Source organism: Trichomycterus rosablanca, chromosome 13, assembly GCF_030014385.1.
Source record: "Trichomycterus rosablanca isolate fTriRos1 chromosome 13, fTriRos1.hap1, whole genome shotgun sequence".
Lineage (NCBI taxonomy): Eukaryota > Metazoa > Chordata > Actinopteri > Siluriformes > Trichomycteridae > Trichomycterus > Trichomycterus rosablanca.
In genome coordinates this window covers 38,458,894-38,479,162 of record NC_086000.1, presented here as the reverse complement: position 1 = coordinate 38,479,162, position 20,269 = coordinate 38,458,894, and the positions used below count along the sequence as shown (strand labels likewise).

The 20,269-nt window shown below is 42.7% G+C and overlaps 2 protein-coding genes across 4 annotated transcripts in view; one reads left to right on the top strand and one right to left on the bottom strand.

Annotated features, from left to right (window-relative positions):
- Window positions 1–166: 166 nt before the first annotated feature.
- Window positions 167–9,129, top strand: fam98a (family with sequence similarity 98 member A). Its single transcript, XM_063007268.1, has 8 exons — window positions 167–290; window positions 1,686–1,834; window positions 3,523–3,657; window positions 5,608–5,801; window positions 5,897–5,977; window positions 6,840–6,956; window positions 7,222–7,389; window positions 8,034–9,129. The coding sequence occupies exons 1-8, from the start codon at window positions 253–255 to the stop codon at window positions 8,625–8,627; spliced, it is 1,476 nt and encodes a 491-aa protein (XP_062863338.1). The 5' UTR covers window positions 167–252; the 3' UTR covers window positions 8,628–9,129.
- An 8,498-nt stretch (window positions 9,130–17,627) lies between these two features.
- The window catches only part of rasgrp3 (RAS guanyl releasing protein 3 (calcium and DAG-regulated)), a 37,105-nt gene continuing 34,463 nt past the window's right edge, over window positions 17,628–20,269 (bottom strand). For all 3 annotated transcript variants that reach the window (XM_063006783.1, XM_063006782.1, XM_063006781.1), the window contains one exon: window positions 17,628–17,716. In XM_063006783.1, the coding sequence (XP_062862853.1) occupies window positions 17,708–17,716 (9 nt within the window). In that variant the 3' untranslated portion in view covers window positions 17,628–17,707. The remainder of the gene's footprint in view (window positions 17,717–20,269) is intronic.

The following is a 20,269-nucleotide window of genomic DNA, read 5'->3' as shown; positions in this document are numbered from 1 at the left end:
TTTTCTCATTTCGCTTTATGAAGTTAAATTAATACGCCAACAGCGATATTTACAGAGTTCGCTTTTTGTGTAGCATTTATTGTCATTAAGTGATAAATCAGGGCGTAGATTAGGATCATTTTTGGGTCCTCGCTGTGCCAACCCAGCATATCGTCGTGCAGCCGCTGCTGCTTTAGCGTTAGCATTAGCATCAGCTGTGAGGTGGTGTGTTTAAGTTTTGATGATTTTGTTTAAATTAAATTAGATATTCTGATGGAGAACGATATTTTGGACTCTCTTGAGGATCTTGGGTGGGTAAATGAAGGACTTTAGTGAGTGTGCGTGTTGGTAGTGAGTGTCAAAGTGCGAGTGAGCTCAAATGAATCGCTGTAAATGATTCACTGAATCATTTCAGCTCATAATAATAATAATGATTCATTAATTATTATTAATAATAATATTATTGTGGATCATTAATCAGTACAGATCTGGTGTTTATTATGTTTATTATGATTATATTTAGTATAGGACTGTTTTTCACATGTAAGCATTACAGCCTATAATAATATAAGTATTGATTTTGAATCATTTATAATCAGTAAATATGAAATATTGATTAATAATGATGTTTCTTATGGTGAATAAATCTGCTGTGCCTTGTAGAATCACAATTATAAATCTTGTAAGCAAAATTCCTGCTCCAGTTCTCTTTTGGAGCACAAAATTCACTATAAACAACAAAAAATCTATAAAATTTAGTTCTTTTATAAGATTATTCATGATTTTCTGATTATCCACTTGGTTAGAAATAAACAAACAGCTGCTTAGATGATTAATCTGGTGTAGAATGTTCCAGCATATCATTTAAGGTGTGTCACAGATTCCTAATTCCTCATTCCTGATATAGATTGTCTATATAAATAGGGATAGTCTGACTACTGGTGTAACGAATGGATTTCTGTACAACTGTCCATACATCCTGGATGATTCTCAGCACTGCAGTGACACTGACATGGTGGTGGTGTGTTAGTGTGTGTTGTGCTGGTATGAGTGGATTTAAACACCGTGTCCACTCACTGTCCACTCTTAGACGCTCCTACCTAGTCGGTCCACCTTGTAGATGTAAAGTCAGAGACGATCGCTCATCTATTGCTGCTGTTTGAGTCGGTCATCTTCTAGACCTTCATCGGTGGTCACAGGACGCTGCCCACGGGGCGCTGTCGGCTGGATATTTTTGGTCGGTGGACGATTCTCGGTCCAGCAGTGACAGTGAGGTGTTTAAAAACTCCAGCAGCGCTGCTGTGTCTGATCCACTCATACCAGCACAACACACACTAACACACCACCACCATGTCAGTGTCACTGCAGTGCTGAGAATCATCCACCACCTAAATAATACCTGCTCTGTGGGGGTCCTGATCATTGAAGAACAGCATGAAAGGGGGTAACAAAGCATGTAGAGAAACAGATGGACTACAGTCAGTAATTGTAGAACTACTAAGTGCTTCTATATTGTAAGTGGAGCTGATCAAATCTACAGTGAGTGAAGAAACAAGTACCCTTACCACCTATAAATGCCTGTATACCCTTTTGCCCTCGGGTAAAAGGTACATGAGTCTATGATACTCAAACCCAGTTGTAGATGTTCTCTCTTGTAGATGGAGGTCTCTACCTAAATGGTTGTGCTTCTGTTGGTGTTCCTGTAGGTACCAGGGTCCTCTGTTGGAGGATGGCACTCTTCACGAGGCTCTCGGCGGTGGTGCAGCATCTCCAGAGTTCACTAAGCTCTGCTCCTGGCTCGTCTCTGAACTGAAACTCTTCTGCAAACTGGAGGAGAACGTCCACGCTACTAACTGTGAGTTCTCGTGTGTGTGTTTATGAATCATGGGATACGTGTGGTGCTGTACAGGACACGCCTAATCCAGCTGCTGGATCGGCTCCAGGTGTGCTCCACCCCTCCCGGTCAACCTTAACATGCCAGTTTTACCTTCATTAGTTTATCAAGGTACAATAAACACCCGACTGTGAGCTCGATCATCTCAGAGTTAAAACACTGCTATTTATTTGGAGTTTCTGATTCCACATTGTCACTTCTGTGCCCCTCACACCTTCCTCACTCTGGCCAAAGAGACTCTCAGACTAGCACACACACACGCACACGCACACACACACACGTGTGCACCCACCCACTGGCAGCTTTTCCTCACCAGTCAGTGGATTCTTATAGAAGTCTGTACTCGTGTATGTTCCTCAACCAGCCAGCAGAGGTCGCGTTTGCACCAGCATTGAGGAACCCGGTCAACCCTTCATAGATGCCCTGTCAGGTCGATAGCACAGCTGAGAATGGAACACAGAACTGAAAATAATAATAATAATAACAGTAATAAGTTTTATTTATATACATATTCACAATCTCAAGGTTGCTTAAGTCCTCAGGTTTTAGAATCTTGGTGGAAACACACACATTAAATTGATGGAACTTTATTAATCCCGAGGCAGCAGGAACGTAGAACTCGACCAAACCAGACATATTGTACAACCACAGGGGACACGGTAATAATGATAGCTCTGCTATATACAAATATAGAATTAAATAAAAGTAATATTATATGTATCATTTATATGGAATGTATAAATGTGTACGCCCAAAAGAGAACTCTAAATCACATCAGTATTTGGTGTGATCACTCTTTTCCTCCAAAACAGCATCAGTTCTTCCAGGCAGACCTGCACACAGTCAGGGATTTTGTAGGATTATAATCAGGAGTGTGATTAAGCACTGAACGGGCTGATTATCGTTCTCATATAAACGCTGAAACAGAATCGGCCGAGTATGAGGCTTAAAACTGGTGAGGAACAGCCAAACTCTGCTACTAAGGTGAGGTTGTGGAAGACGGTTTCATATGTACGTGTACATACTCTGATCTGAGGTGCCTGGGATTTTGCTGCTCTGTGATGTTCCTCTGAGCTTTACGCTCCACGGCGAGTGTTCTGGCTTGGTTGCGAGTGAGCTGAAGGTTTGTTGGATCTGATTCATTTTGGATTCTCCACTGGAAGGCTCGTGCTAGTCTGTCTTGAGCAGGGTCCAAGTTTCTGATCCAAGAAGAATTGGTATAATCAGGGACCCTGGTCTTTGTACAAATAAAATACAAAACATAAATAGTAATAATAATATGACTAATAATAATGACGAGTAACGATAAAATTAAAGTCTTATCAGTCAATGGATGAGTGGTGTAAGTTCTTGGGAAACGATCCTAATCAGTCCAACAGCAGGAGCTCTGGGCTGCTCGGCTGTCGAGTCTGATGGCGGTGGGTAAAGATTACCTCACGTGCCGCCCTTTGGCACGGCGTAGCTGCTTTAGCCGGGTACTGAACACGCTGTACTGTGTACTGTAAAACAAAAGGGGGTGGGTGGCATTGTCCAAAATTCAAAGAGTCTTTAGGAAGCTCTGGTTATAACACCTGATTATAAATATGCACACGTTTAATTGTCTTTTTTTTATTTTTTATATAATCTTCCTTGTGTGTGTGTGTGTGCAGGTCCGAGCGAGGCCGACAGCTTCCAGTTGGAGATGAGTGGATTGCTAACAGAGTTGGCGTGTCCGTACCCCTCTCTCACACATGGGGCCGTCACCCAGCGCCTGCTCAACGCCAACAACTGTGTCCTACTGCTCTGTACGTTACACACACACACTGCTGTCTGTTATTCACCGTCTCTGTGCAGCACCTCAACCAGCCAGCAGAGGTCGCTATTGCAGCAGTGATGAGGACTCCCTTAGAACAGGGACTTCCGAACTACGTCCCGTGGGCCATTTGTAGCCCGTTACCATTGAAATGACTCTTGAGATTAAAAAAACTGCGCGAACCGTTTGACCTCTGGGTGGCGCCCTCACATAAACCAGATCTAAATCTCTGCCCGTCTTCTTTCCCCCGACTCGAAACGTTAACGTCACACCTACATTAACGCGGCGGCTCCAGAGAAACGGACACTAGACGCCGAACGCAGAAGATTTCAGGCGCGCTGAGTTCAGAGGGAAGTTAAAGAACCAAATTAATCGACTGCAAAAATAACAAACGAAAATTTGAAGTTATGCACATTTGTATTGCTAGAAAATATTTTTCAATTAAAAATAAGGCAAAACAAGGAAGTTTATTTGTACAGCACCTTTCAAACACAGTGGCAATTCAGAGTGCTTTAGATAAGGAAAAATTAAAACATTCCTGAGATCTAGAACCGCAAATAAAATTATGATCAAATTATTAAATCTAAATTATCTTTAGAAAGCCAGCCAATGCCTATATATATAGACTTGGTAACAGCTTCCCATCTTTGTCAGTTATTTAAAATGACAAGTCTGTTCACATTATCTGACAAAAGATCTTTACCTGTTCATAACCCTGCCACTGAAAACAGGCGCTCAGGGTACTAATATGAACCATTTCTAGATGCAACACGTATAACGGCATGTCGACCCACATCGTTATGTATGTTAAAGCGTTTATACAGTCCATTACGATCCATTTAACAGCAGTGTTTGTGATGTTTCCACGACGTGTTCAGTTCATGCGCTTTACATCCAAATTCATCTGAAATACAGTCAGACCGAGTCTGAGCTCATTTATCCTGTAACACGTCTCCTGCGCTCAGACGCCCGACGAGACAAATGCGCCTCTGACCAAAGATGATATTAAAGCGTCAATAACTGTAATTTTGTGTAGTGATGATTTCTCACGCTTTTTTTAAAACAACAATATCCGATATTTATATTTAAAATACCCGATATTTTTCAATATGTAGCAGCAGCAGCTCGAGTCATTTGTAACTCACGAGCACAAACTGGATAAAGAGCCGTGTTATCATTATACCATTATATGTATACCATTATATGTATACCATTATATGTATATCATTATACCATTATATGTATACCATTATATGTATACCATTATACCATTATATGTATACCATTATATGTATACCATTATATGTATACCATTATATGTATACCATTATACCATTATATGTAAGTCGCTTTGGATAAAAGCGTCTGCTAAATGCTAAAAATGTAAATTATACAGTATAAACACAATGTTACTGTGTTAAAGCAGCATAAATTACCACAGTGATGCATGTTTAAAGTGGCACAAACACAGCTCAATAAAAATTATTCTCGATTAATTTTAAAAAAAAATAATTAATTAAGTTAATTAACGCGATTAACGACAGCCCTAATCTTTAGTTCTCTCATAGGCCTTTTTGACCAATACGGAACAGATTCCGTTCCAGTTCTCGTGCCTAAACATAAACAGAATCCGAATTGGGGCTGGAACCAAAGAACAGCCGGTTATTCGGCAGTAACCGTGACGACATCCATGGGCGTGTCGGGCTGTAGAGGAAACAGATCAGCTTCTTATCACCAGTAGTGGATCCCTTCTTGTGTTTAGAATAAAAATAAACATCTGTAACAGAGGCACAAATGCCAGCAGGTAATCTCTCTGCGATCCATCAGCGCCCTCTGGTGGTGACGCATCCTCGGTGGTTGTATTAGGTGCTGCGGAGCTGTTTGTAAATTAATTAATGTGTAGTTTATTAATATTTAATTATTATATCGATGTTGCTTTTAGCGTTTTTGGTGTCGGAGTTGGAAGCCGCTCGTATGACGCTGGTGAATAAACCACAGGCCGCTCAGGACGGCGGTACCGAAACGTCCAGTAGTGAAGCTTTCCTGGAGCTGAAGGGCATCTGCATGGCCCTGAAAATGTCCAAACCTCCGTCCAACATCAGCATGTTCCAGTTCTTCAGCGGCATCGAGAAGAAGGTGCGTCATTTCACACAAACCCCGGTGCTGCCACGCCCATCACGCTGATCACGTTTACTCACACGTGTGTGTGTTTATTTATTTCCTTGTTTTAGTTGAAGGAAGCGTTTTCCAGAGTTCCTCCCAGTCACGTAGGTGCACCTCTACTGAAGAAAAACCTGGGTCCTCTTCACTGGGTGAGTGCTGAGCCGGGTCGCCACATGCCCTTCGTTACATGTCCAGTCTGTGGCCACTTCTCATCACCTACCGGTTTTGGGTTCCCTTATAGAGCCGTATCATATATCACAGATCACTCATCACCCTCCCTAGTCGTGTTCGTGTGGACGCCCGGCCAGGTCGGCAGCTCTGCTGAGATTCAAACTATTATCTAGAACAACAGCCACTCTTCTGAGAAGCTTCTCACGAGACTTTGAAGTACGTCTATGGGGATTTGTGCCCGTTCAGTTGTATAGAACATGACGGCGTTTGTATGGTCGGGCGCTGATCGATCAGTCGGTGTTCGGGCGGCACGGTGGCTAAGTGGGTAGCTCTGTCGCCTCACAGCAAGAAGGTCCTGGGTTCGATCCCCAGGTGGGGCGGTCCGGGTCCTTTCTGTGTGGAGTTTGCATGTTCTCCCCGTGTCCACGTGTGTTTACTCCGGGAGCTCCGGTTTCCTCCCACAGTACAGTGGCGTGTAAGTGAGGTGAACTGGAGACACTAAATAGTTCATGACTGTGTTTGATATTAAACCTGAACTGATGAATCTTGTGTAGTGAGTAACTATCGTTCCTGTCATGAATGTAACCAAAGTGTAAAACACGACGTTAAAACCCTAATAAATAAACAAACAAACAATCAAACATCAGTCGGTGTTCCGGTTCATCCCAGGGCTCTGTGCAGGACGCTGGAAGGACACCTAAATTGTTGCTGCAAAGTCAGAAGCATGTGATCATGTATATGATAGAGTTATTACACCTGTTAGTGACTGTCGTGGCTGAAACACATTAGAAGGGGCGTCCCGATACTTTTGATCATGTCGTGTGTTGTTTTGTTTCCCAGGAGAAAATTGAAGCTATAAACCAGGCGCTGGTAAACGAGTATGAGGTGAGGAGGAAAATGTTACTCAAGCGCCTGGATGTGACCGTCCAGTCCTTTGGCTGGTCCGACCGAGCAAAGGTGAGTTACGCGTCCTCTTGGTGCCCTTTTTGATCGGCGGGTGCTCGGTGGGTAGGAGAATTCCTTGGGTTCAGTGCAGGGGGAGTGGGCCGGGTCCTTTGCATGTTCTCCCCGTGTCTGTGTGGGTTTCCTCCGGGAGCTCCGGTTTCCCCCCATGAGTGTGTTTGATATTAAACTTGAACTGATGAAAAGATGACGTTAAAATGCTAATAAATAAATAAATATAAATATTTAACTCCTGGTTTAAAATCGAATGTATTTCCAGGCTCGATCTGAGAAGCTGGGTAAAGTGTACCAGCCTCTCCGCTCGGCGCTGGGCGGTAAGAGCAGGGTGGGTGTCGCCCATCTGATCGCCGCCAGAGAGGACCTGTCCAAAATCCTGCGCACCAGCAGCGGCCAGAGCCGAGAAAAAACCTCCTGCGCCATCAACAAGGTAAACGTCACGTTATAAAGATTTTTAGAAGAGTTTTAAAGACGTTTTAAAGAGTTTCGAGGTATTTTCTCCCATAAGGATGTTTGGAGAACCTGTTAATGCGTCCATGGTCCCGTGGAGCTGCAGATATTTTAGTCTCATGTAAAATAATGAGGTTGTTTTTGACACTTAAACACTGAAAATAACACAAATATAATATAAACACACTGAAATACAATTACTAACAGTTACACATCAATAACAATACAATAAAAGCTGCACTTTAGTTTTACTTCTTTATTGTTTCCTGACGCTTCTTAATACTGGAGATGCTTGATGTTGGAATACCGTATTCCCTTCAGCACCGGCGCATTCACATGAGAAGTGACAAAACCGCTGTTACAAGGTCCAGGTCATGAGTTTACATACACCTGTAGGAGACAGCACACCATATATGGCAAAGAGTTTAGGTGTTTTGGCCACACCCGTTCCTGCTTCAAGCTCTTTTTAAAGGCCGAGTTCGGTGTTAACACCTTGGGATGAATTGGAATGACGATTGTAAGCCAGGCCTATTAGTCCAACCACAGAAAAGACACACTCAGGTGGTGAAGTGTCCACATACAATCTGTCAGAAGTTCTCCTCACCTTCTCTTCTGTTCCTGCAGGTTCTGATGGGTCGCGTCCCAGATCGCGGCGGTCGACCGAACGAAATCGAGCCTCCGCCCCCCGAGATGCCGACGTGGCAGAAGCGGCAGGACGGTCCGACAGGGGGCGGCGGCGGCAGAGGGGGCGGCAGAGGCGGCTACGATCAGCACCAGGGCGGCAGAGGAGGCGGTGGAAGAGGGGGCAAGGTACAAGGAGGCTGGTCGGACGGAGGATCTCAGGGTCATTATCAGGACGGAGGACGAGGCGGCTACCAGGGAGGCCAAAGGGGTCAGGGGCATCAGGGGGGAGGGTACCAGGGAGGACCAGGGTACACGGGCGGAGGGTATCAGGGTGGGTACCAGGCGCAGGGATACTCCGGCGGAGGATACCAAGGAGGCCAACACCAAGACGGAGGGCGTCAGCAGGAGCGAGGAGGCGGGCGGGGTGGGCGCGGAGGAAGGGGGCGGGGCGGACGAGGAGGGCAGAGTGGAGGCTGGGGGGGTGGCAGAGGGGGGCAGAATTTTAACCAAGGAGGGAAGTTCGAGCAGTTCTTCCAGCAGGGAGGGCACCAGTATAACCAGTCAGGGTTCGGGCAGGGGCACTACACCAGCTGAGGGCGAGAGAGTCCGCGGGGAGGTGAAGAGCCGGGCGGGGCCGGGCATCCGTGCGCTCGCCGCACTCATGAGGAAGAGAACAGCCTCGTTCCTACCTGACCTGCTAGCGGCTAAGCTGATCCTACGTCGCGTGTCCTCCTCCTCACGGCTTTGGGCTGCGTCCCAATCCAGCGTGTCACATCAGTCAGTCCATGATGTTTTCACAACAGAAAGCTAACATCCGATCAAGTTAGCGTCGGAATGCTAGCACTCCTTCATGCACTTAGCGTAACTTCTGGAGTGTTAGCGTTGCGGGTGTTGAGGCGCTCGGAGGTGTTTGTGTAATATATAAAAATATTTAAGAATAAGTCTTTATTTTGGTTGATTAGAAGTTTGGTGATGGACGTTCCCGCTCTTCTACGCGGGAGGATTTATTTTCATTAAAGTTCCTAAAGCTGCTCGTTCTGTTGGGAAAATGTCTGGTGTTACAACACTGAGGGGAATAAAGCGGAATGTTTACTGACCCGTGTCTGAGTGTTTAATACCAGAGTAACAGCGTCGGGTTAATCACACGACCCACTAAATACCACACACACTGATCAGCCATAACATTAAAACCACCTCCTTGTTTCTACACTCACTGTCCATGTTATCAGCTCCACTTACCATATAGAAGCACTTTGTAGTTCTACAATTACTGACTGTAGTCCATCTGTTCCTCTACATGCTTTGTTACCCCCTTTCACCCTGTTCTTCAATGGTCGGGACCCCCACAGAGCAGGTATTATTTAGGTGGTGGATGATTCTCAGCACTGCAGTGACACTGACATGGTGGTGGTGTGTTAGTGTGTGTTGTGCTGGTATGAGTGGATCAGACACAGCAGCGCTGCTGGAGGTTTTAAACACCGTGTCCACTCACTGTCCACTCTATTAGACACTCCTACCTAGTCGGTCCACCTTGTAGATGTAAAGTCAGAGACGATCGCTCATCTATTGCTGCTGTTTGAGTCGCTCATCTTCTAGACCTTCATTAGTGGTCACGGGGCGCTGTCGGCTGGATGTTTTTGGTTGGTGGACTATTCTCAGTCCAGCAGTGACAGTGAGATGTTTAAAAACTCTGATCCACTCATACCAGCACAACACACACTAACACACCAGCACCATGTCAGTGTCACTGCAGTGCTGAGAATCATCCACCACCTAAATAATACCTGCTCTGTGGTGGTCTTGTGGGGGTCCTGACCATTGAAGAACAGGGTGAAAGGGGGTAACAAAGCATGTAGAGAAACAGATGGACTACAGTCAGTAATTGTAGAACTACAAAGTGCTTCTATATGGTAAGTGGAGCCGATAACATGGACAGTGAGTGTAGAAACGAGGTGGTTTTAATGTTGGTTTTAATAGCTGATCAGTGTATTATACTATTACATGTGACATGATATAATATCTCTTCATGGTATGAACAAAAAGTATTGAGACACCATTTCTATGTTTTGAATTCTTGTGTTTTAGCCGCAACAGTTGCTAACAGGTGTAACGCACCAATTAAATAAAGGAAATGACATCAGCAACAGTTTAGGGAAGGTCTTTTCCTGTTCCACTGTGAGCAAGCTCTATAAAAACATAAGAAAAGCTGCACAGAGCCCTGAGCTCTAACACCAACATCACCATACAAATGCTGTCATCTTTTGACAGAAAAGGCACAAATTCCCACAGACACACTTCAACGTCTTGTTAGAAGCTTCTCAGAAGAGCGGCTGTTGTTCCAGCTGAGTTCAAATGGGACGCCCAACAAGCTCATGGTCAGGCGTCCAAATAGTTTATCTGACTAACATGAAGTTTAGTAAAAAAAAACACACAAAACAGCAGCTTTTTAAGTATTTTAATGACTTTTTAAAGAATTAAAGCTTAATTAAAGAATAAATATGAGCTCATGAGTGCCGATGTAAATATCTGAATACAGAAATGTCTGACTCAGTTTTGTATTTTGCTGTAATGGTGAGTGTTGATTGGTGGTGTTTTGTTAATAAGATGTGATTAAATACTGCGCTGGATTATCTGAACCACGTTCCTCCTCCCTCATTTCATCCTGAGATCCATTCAGACATGTTTGGTGTTATAGAATTTACTCACTCATTGTTAATAATACAAAACTCAAAATCTTTGAAACTCGACGCCCTTTGAGGAGAAATTTGTACCTTAAACTCGACGTTTTCAATTTCAAATGAACAATGAGCAGCCGCTTTGTTCAGCACCCGGCAAAGTGTGAATCTGATCTGAATCTGCATCAGTGTGGAATAAGCGTCAGATCCAGGGTTACAGCTCCTCATGTATCTGTGTTTATCTGGATTCTCCTCCCTGTTTCACTTTTAAACTTGTGTTACAGCTCCAGCTTCTGAGAAATGGTGAGAATCAGAATCAGCTTCTCCCAGAGTCTAAAACGCTTCTGGTTGAAAATAAAGCTTAACGTGGTTTAATGTAGTAAAAGAAGGAGACAGGAGCACTAAACTTCTCTTCATTATTACTGCTCATAAGTTCCTCCACTAATCACATTCCTCACTCGCTGTTTTACTACAATAAATCACGCTAAGTTTTGTTCACAGACACTAAAGCGGTTTTGTCTCGTCTCATGTGAATGCGCCGGTGCTGAAGGGAATACGGTATTCCAACATCAAGCATCTCCACCATTAAGAAGCGTCAGGAAACAATAAAGAAGTAAAACTAAAGTGCAGCTTTTATTGTATTTTTATTGATGTGTAACTGTTTGTAATTGTATTTCAGTGTGTTTATATTATATTTGTGTTATTTTCAGTGTTTAAGTGTCAAAAACAACCTCATTATTTTACATGAGACTAAAATATCTGCAGCTCCACAGGACCATGGACGCATTAACAGGTTCTCCAAACATCCTTATGGGGAAAAAAATACCTCGAAACTCAACGTCTTTAAAACTCAACACCACTCCCAGAATTGACTGACGTCCAGTTTCAAGGTACCGCTGTATCAGGTTTCATCTGGCACATGCCGTCCCTCATGCTAAGTTCAATAAAACAACAATTTAATCAAACACGATAACATGAACTGGTCAAAATACACCTACAGAAGCTGCTTCTGTCACTGACACATCGTCTAAAAACATTAAACATCAAAACATTAAGCCTGATTTGTTGGTTCTGTATAAGTTTTGGGTCCTTCTGAGACACCTAATTTCATCTGTCTTCTTTATTCCGTCCACTTCGGTCAGAGACACAGCCCTGGAACATAATACCACCACCACAGGTGGTACAAAGTTACATGGGTTTGATTGCTTGCCTGACACTGTGGTCAAATAACTTATTCTGACCCCAAAAAGGCCTCCAAAAGTCCAGCAAATATCAAACAGTAGAGCTTTAAGATGATGAATTGGCAGCACGACCTTCTCTCTTGCTTACCTACTTTGAATCCATGGTGATGTGAAGCTTGCTTGACTGTGAACAGTTACTTGAGTTTGGATTTATTTACTAGAGTTGTTTGGGGTTTTTTTTATGTAATGTACCTGTTCTAACCCTAATCCTGGGATCACGTCTGATCATTAGAGAAACTTTACCTCAGCATAATGTGTGTTTGGCTTTCCTTCTCACCCTTGGTAATGAGACCACTGCTCCACGAATGCAGTCGTTTGTACAGATAGTCCTGGAATCTGAAGTTGCATAGAAATGCGTCCCAGTGACATTTATCTTCAGAGCTCCCTAAACCTTTTTTATCCTAACCTTTTTTATCCTGGTCAGGGTCGTGGTGGGTCCGGCTTCCCCAGAATCACTGGGAATCCCCCCCCCCCACACACACACCTCAGACACAGCCCATCATGTCTGTATGTAGACGCATGACCAACCAATAGCATCGTTGATGATTCGAACCCTGGATCATAGTGGTAATTTACCCCTGTACCACCTGAGCGCCCTTCCCTAAACTGTTGTAATCTTTGTACATCTGTTTAATGGGTGCAGCCAAACTAGCCGTATTTATATGGACACTAAAAGTTAAATGACATTATAGAACTATTCACACAACCAAACTAATCATCTGAGTTTCTGTCTGTATATACAGTATATACATGTATATATATATATATATATATATATATATATATATATATATATATATATATACAGTGGTGTTCAAAAAAATAGCAGTCCAACACCATTAACCTGATAAATCACTGTTTTTAGTAGAAGTGATATTTCTACATAGCAAAAAATTTACTTGAAAGTGTAGTAGAGTAATGACAACAAAACAAACCCAACAATTAGGACATGCATGCCGTTCATTCTGAGTAATCGAAGCATTGATTGAAAGGGGGTTGTTCAAAATAATAGCAGTGAGGAGTTCAATTGGTGAAGTCATTCATTCTGCAGAAGAACGGGTGTCAATTTTGGCCCTTATTTAAGGTAGGAGGGGGGCAAATGTTGCACAGGTTGGTCATAGCTCATTTCCTTTTGAAATACTGGGTAAAATGGGTTGTTCCAGACATTGTTCTGATGAACAGCGTACTTTGATTAAAAAGTTGATTGTAGAGGGAAAAACATACAGAGAAGTGCAGCAAATTATAGCCTGCTCAGCTAAAATGCCTTAAAGTGACAACTGAAACCTGAAAGACGCAGAAGGAAGCGTGGAACTACTGTTTGAATGGATCGAAGATTAGCCAGAATAGCAAAGGCTCAGCCAGTGATCACCACCAGAAAGATCAAGGAACATCTGAAGTTACCAGTAAGTACAGAAGATGATTAAGTGAAGCCAATTTACCAGCAAGAACTCCTGCAAAGTCCCGTTGTTAAGATAAAGACGTGTCCTGAATGGGTTCAAATCTGCCAAGGAACACATTGACTGGTCCAAAGAGAAATGGCTCAACATTTGTGGACTGATGAAAGCAAAATTGTTCTTTTTGGGTCTAGTGGCTGTAGACAGTATGTCAGACGACCCTTGAGCACTGAATTCAAGCCACAGTACACTGTGAAGGTAGTAAAGCAGGGTGGTACAAAATGATGATATGAGGATGTTTCTCATACCATGGTGTTACGTCTATTTATCACATACAAGAGATCATGGATCAGATTAAATATATCAGAATACTTGAGGAGATCATGTTGCCCTATGTTGAAGAAGAAATGTCATTAAAATGGGTGTTTCAACATGACAATGACCCAAAACATCTTGGTTACAGACAAACAAGATTGAGGTAATAGAGTGGCCAGCCCAATCCCCTGACTTCAATCCCATAGAGAACTTGTGTTCTGAAATCTGAAACACGTTTTTTTGAGGCAAAACCCAAAATTGCAGAAGAACTGTGGAATGTCGTCTAATCATCATGGACTGGATACCTGTTCAGAGGTGCCAGAAGTTGGTCGACTCCATGCAACACAGATCTCGGAAACAATTGTTATGCCACTAAATATTAGTTCAGTAATTTAAAGTGAAACCTCAAACATTTTTTTCAGTTTATAGATAAATTTTTTTAGTTTTTAAAGAAAAATGCTGCACTGCTATTTTTTTGAACAGCCTAATATTCATTTTTCTTAACTTTCTGTAAAGGATGAACACAAACTGGCTAAATTTTGTTAATGTTTTGAATTAGAATTGAAAGTGTAGTATTTTCAGTGCGTTTGCATTTATGGAAATAAAAGTTATCATAATGATTTTGTGCTTTATTCACTTTTTTTAAAACACTGCTATTTTTTTTAACACTACTGTATATATATATATATATATATATATATATATATATATATATATATATATATATATATATATAAAATATAAAAAATAAAAAAAAAACCTTATGGAAGAAGTCAGAATATTTATTTTATTATTATATTAATATTTTAATTTAGTTTTAAAGCACAGAAGTAATTCAGTCAGAAGAAGATCAGTTCATTCATCAGAAGAATCATACAGGTTCATTACAAGTGTATGTAAACTTTTGATCTTTAACTAAACAAACATTTAAGCACCTTAAAGTGCTTTTAGATTCACATAATCCTGTTGTGTAGTGTTTAAAATTAATAACTATATAAAAAACAATTACTATTATTATTATTACTCGCTCAAATCATCCTTCATATACATTCAAACTGCATGCTACAATGCTAACTCTGCTAACGATGCTAACAACGAAAAAATACATTTTAAGGAGTAAAATCACACAAAAGCTCAGGTTAATAATGAACAGTAAAGTTTAGAGAGAATAAAAAGGTAAACAAAGTCACTCTGAGCTTCAGTTTAGGTGAATAATGTTTGTTTGTTGATAAAGTTTGTTTGTACGGTTTTGTACTGGAGCTGCGATGCTAATGTAGCTAATCAATAATAAAAGTCTGGTCCAGATTCCAGGTTTTCTTGTTTGTTTTTGCTAATCACCAAAATTAAACATCGTTAAGGATTTATAAGAGCTCCTGCAGTGCAGACTGTGACGTAGATCTTTTATTCCCCACAGAGCTATTTTTTGTATTAGTTCAGACACTTAAAATGACATTTCACATCTGTAATGGAATCCTGATGTTGTGTAGACGATAATATCAGTCCTAGCGTAAGATAACGCACTAGCCCACCACCACAGTGCCACTACCATGACCGGACGCTCAGCAGCCTAAATTAGCCACGACTCATTCACTTCTCTTCTGTGGCGATCAGCGTCCGTCTGGTCGAAATGCTATCACGGGTGGTGGAAGGAAACAGAGAGCATAGTGTGTTCATCAATATGGAATTAGACTGTCTGTATAAAGAGGCTTGTTTGTGACCAGCGAGAGCATCTTGGGCAAGCAGGGGGCGCCAGAGTGCACATTGAGTTTAGGTGCAAACAAAAGCGCAGTAAAAAAAGCGCGGTAAAAACACGCTAGCACACCAGAGCCAGGATTTTGAATACATCGTATCGAATCGAATCTCAGCTCTGCCATCCGGCTGGGCTGGGCGGCCACATTAACAACGATTGGCTGTTGTTCATCCAGGGAGGGAGCCGGAAAGGGACGTCATAACTGAGTGAATTACGCCCTCTGCTGGCTGATTGAGTTGGGAAATAATGCTAATCAGGGTGTGGCTCTCCGTGCACAAAGCTGAACCGCATATGAACCTGGTGCAGGTAAAAAGAGGCAGTCGGCTACGTGGGTCAGTGGTAGAGGGTTGTATCGGTAGAGGTGAAGCGTAACACAATAAGGGTAACTGGATACGACTAAATTAGGGGAGAAAATTGGGGGGGGGGGGGATCGGAGAAAAAGACGACGGGTCCTGCGTTTTTGTCTTGTGTTTTTGTCCTGCGTTTTCGTTTTGTGTTTTTGTCTTGTGTTTTTGTCTTGTGTTTTTGTCTTGTGTTTTTGTCCTGCGTTTTTGTTTTGTGTTTTTGTCTTGTGTTTTTGTCCTGCGTTTTCGTTTTGTGTTTTTGTCTTGTGTTTTTGTCTTGTGTTTTTGTCTTGTGTTTTTGTCCTGCGTTTTTGTTTTGTGTTTTTGTCCTGCGTTTTTGTTTTGTGTTTTTGTCTTGTGTTTTTGTCTTGTGTTTTTGTTTTGTGTTTTTGTCCTGCGTTTTTGTTTTGTGTTTTTGTCTTGTGTTTTTGTCTTGTGTTTTTGTCTTGTGTTTTTGTCCTGCGTTTTTGTTTTGTGTTTTTGTCCTGCGTTTTTGTTTTGTGTTTTTGTCTTGTGTTTTTGTCTTGTGTTTTTGTCTTGTGTTTTTGTCCTGCGTTTTTGTTTTGTGTTTTTGTCCTGCGTTTTTGTTTTGTGTTTTTGTCTTGTGTTTTTGTCTTGTGTTTTTGTCTTGTGTTTTTGTCCTGCGTTTTTGTTTTGTGTTTTGGTCTTGTGTTTTTGTCTTGTGTATTTGTCCTGCGTTTTTGTTTTGTGTTTTGGTCTTGTGTTTTTGTTTTGTGTTTTTGTCCTGCGTTTTTGTTTTGTGTTTTTGTCTTGTGTTTTTGTCTTGTGTTTTTGTCTTGTGTTTTTGTCCTGCGTTTTTGTTTTGTGTTTTGGTCTTGTGTTTTTGTCTTGTGTTTTTGTCCTGCGTTTTTGTTTTGTGTTTTTGTCTTGTGTTTTTGTCTTGTGTTTTTGTCTTGTGTTTTTGTCTTGTGTTTTTGTCCTGCGTTTTTGTTTTGTGTTTTGGTCTTGTGTTTTTGTCTTGTGTTTTTGTCCTGCATTTTTGTTTTGTGTTTTTGTCTTGTGTTTTTGTCTTGTGTTTTTGTTTTGTGTTTTTGTCCAGCATTTCTGTCTTGTGTTTTTGTCCTGCATTTGTTTGTTGTTTTTGTCTTGTGTTTTTGTCCTGCGTTTTTGTCTTGTGTTTTTGTCTTGTGTTTTTGTCCTGCATTTTTTGTTTAGTTTTTGTGTTGTCTTTTTGTCTTGTATTTCCTACCATAAAATGAAAGCGTTTCTACCATAAACCATCAGCGATCCCTTTTTTTCCATCACTCATGATTGGGACTCAGAGATATTTGAACCCCTTCACTTGGGCTAGGTTCTCACCCCCTGACATTAAATACCAAAACATTTATAAACAACTTTTATAGCTGAGCTAGTTTTACGCTGTAGGTAATTTTATAAGCGTGAACAGTTTCTGCTGTTGATAAACGTTGGATGATCTGTGAGTTTCATGACTCTCTACGTCTCTACGTTAGCTTTGCAGGTCCAGCACAGAACCGAGAAACAAGCTTCATTACGTCCACATGTCGGGCTAGAGTAACTCTGGGTACATTTTATTATTAAAAAATATATAATCCTGAAAATCTGCTCCTGGCTGGTGGGTGTTTCACCCCAACAGTCCAATTTAAAAGTCCATCAGTTCTGATTCAGGTCCATCCTGCTGCTCTCAGCCAATCAGAACGCGGCATTTTGCATTAACGAGTTCAGGACGATACAATAAGAAGTCATGGAATTTCGATCCGGGATCCGGTGCTGTTCTCACCATCGCTCGCTAACTCACGTCCCCCGGTGCGGGAGCCGGCACACCCCCCTGTACCCGCGCCTCACCTCGCCTAGTGGCATTTGGGGTCACTCTGGGCCCTGATGCACCCCAACACGTCCCCCAGAGAGCAGAGCATTCTGGGCCGCGGAGCTGAACATCTCCCCTGGGTCCTTATCGGGCTCTTACGGTCATCAAGTCAGCTGATCTGAAACAAAACGTGCAGAGGAACGGGCGTGGTTAGTCAGAGCGGCTTCTAATTAAACACAAAGCTACACTTACTTTGAGGGGGGCACAAACTGTCCCCCAAACTGTCCCCATGATTAATAAGAAGCTTCTGGAACCCAGAGCTTTATCTTCAGAGAGCACCTATGGAAGATCTAAAGCTCACTCAACTGTGGACAAGCTTCTAACTTTGGTGCTTCACAGTGGTTCATCATTCGTATATCGAACCATTCCTGCATGGCACAAGGTGGCAAGTTTGTTTAACCTTGGTAATAGACCACTGTTCCATGCACTTATTAGTAGATGCAGTCAAACTAACATGAATCATTTACATTTCAGACACGTGAGCAATTAAGGGTTAAGGGCCTTGCTCAGGAGCCCAACAATGGCAACTTGTCGTAGTGGGGCTTGAACCGACATCCTTCTGATTGCTAATCCACAGACCAAGCTACCACTCAGTAATGGGGAATTAAGAAGGACATGGCATCCCCACTGTAGGTCCTCTACCGCTTAAACCACATTGGTGAAGACAAAAACCCCATCCATTCAATCCTCCCTCAGACACGGCCAGTTGTGACATTGACATTCTGCACCACCACATTCATCATCAGAATCAAAGCTGCTGTCTGGACCTTGCTCTTTATTGGTGTTCAAAATTCGAGATGATGGGGCTTGAGCCAGCAACCTTATGATTACAAGTCCAGTACCTTAACCACCGAGCTACCATTCAGTACTGGGGAATTCAGAAGGACACCACGTATGGAGAGATCGCAGTGGTGTCTAAGACAAACCCCATCCTACTAACCCTCCCTCAGACACGGCCAGTTAAGTCTGTTGGGCGCCCGATCAGACCGATACCACAGCTTACACGATATTCGAACTCATGTTAGACCACAGTGCCACCTGAGTGCCAGCCATGCCACAAAGTTCAATGCCATTCTGCACCACCACATTCATCATCAGAATCAAAGCTGCTGTCTCAGGCGACTTACAATTATGACTGAATATAATTTGAGCAACTGAGGGTTAACGACCTTGCTCAGGGGTCCAACAGTGCCAACTTGGTGATGATGGGGCTTGAACCAGCAACCTTATGATTACTAGTCCTGCAGCTTAACCACTAAGCCCCATAGAACGCCTTTGTTTGTGTGTTTAGTACAACAAAATTATTTTTCCCTGTGTCCCAGATTGTTTGGATGCTGGGGTCAGAGTGCAGGGTCGGCCGAGAGGGCGTTCTAACGAGAAAATACGTCATTATAACGACATACTAACGGCTTTTTTAAAATCTGTGTGGCAGCAATACGCTTCCGTAAGAAACAGAATTATTTCATCTCTCTAATTTAATGCCTGCAGCACGTTCCAAAGACATTTGGGACAGGGGCAGCAGAGGGCAGCCCGGGGATTTGTGGAACGATCATAAACTTCTGTTTTGGAACCTTCCACAGCGGTCGGGATAACGACATCCGGAGAAATATGTGTGTGTGTGTGTGTGTGTAAGAGAGAGTGTCTGTGTGTGTGTGTGTGTGTAAGTGTGTGTGTGCGTGAGTGTGAGTAAAGGGCAAGGCCCGAAAACAACACCCAACACCCGTGACCTCAGAAAACCCTCGTCAGTAAACACGGCTCACCGCTGCACTATCAATCAATATCAACAACATTCAGGAACGCCACGACTGCTCTGGAGTCCAAACGAGTTCTGTGGTCTGATGAGTTTTACCACTGCTCTCTCCTGGTCAGGGTCACGGTGGGTCTGATTCACTGGCCAGAGACACACACACACTTATACCTAGCAGGACTTTAGTATCTACAATTAACCCGACTGCAAGTCTTTATACAGACTAGGGGAGAACATGCAAACTCCACACAGTAATGGAAATCGAACCCAGCTACCCACCAAGACACCGTGCCACCCAAAATGCAGCGGGACGCCCCCTAGTGGTTGAAACCCCCTGGCTTGTTCAACAGGAGGTTTTTGGTCTGTCGGTCCTGGATTCTGGATTCTGTAAAGTTGCTTTGAGATGGCGTTCATTGTAAAAAAAAACGTCTGTCCCAACTTTTTTAGAAAGCGCCGCAGCCATAAAATTAAAAATAGACCGTATTTATTATAAAAAGCAATAAAATTGATTAGTTGAAGAAATAAAACATGATTTTGTTCCATGTTTAATCGTATGCAGTCTGTGAATAATCTCCGTCTGTTTCTGCTGACGTTTGTCCCGCCGTCCCGTCTTTTTCTGGAGTCGCCTGTAACTGAATCTCATGTAAATCCAACATGAAGCTAAAAGTGGATTTAAATTTCCCGAGGGGTGGAGTGGCGCACCTGCTGAACCCAGAATAATCACCCGGCTCCTAAAATAACCTGTTTAATCTGCAGAGCATCGGCGGCGGCTCAGAGCGTTTCCATATTCACCGCCGTCACCGTCACGCGCCTCCCTCCGACCCTGGAGCAGATAATCTCCCGCTCAGCGACGGAGAGGCCGCCACCCAAAAAAAACCTGTTACCACGGTGATGGAGGAGGCAGGGATTTATCGAGCGGACGTT

What these genes read in the sequence shown, in the direction of transcription:
- fam98a (XM_063007268.1), top strand. Translation starts at nt 253, where the DNA reads ATGGAGAACGATATTTTGGACTCTCTTGAGGATCTTGG. An exon ending in GACTCTCTTGAGGATCTTGG is followed by an intron (nt 291 to 1,685) that starts GTGGGTAAATGA and finishes GTGTTCCTGTAG; the next exon opens with GTACCAGGGTCCTCTGTTGG. An exon ending in GAACGTCCACGCTACTAACT is followed by an intron (nt 1,835 to 3,522) that starts GTGAGTTCTCGT and finishes GTGTGTGTGCAG; the next exon opens with GTCCGAGCGAGGCCGACAGC.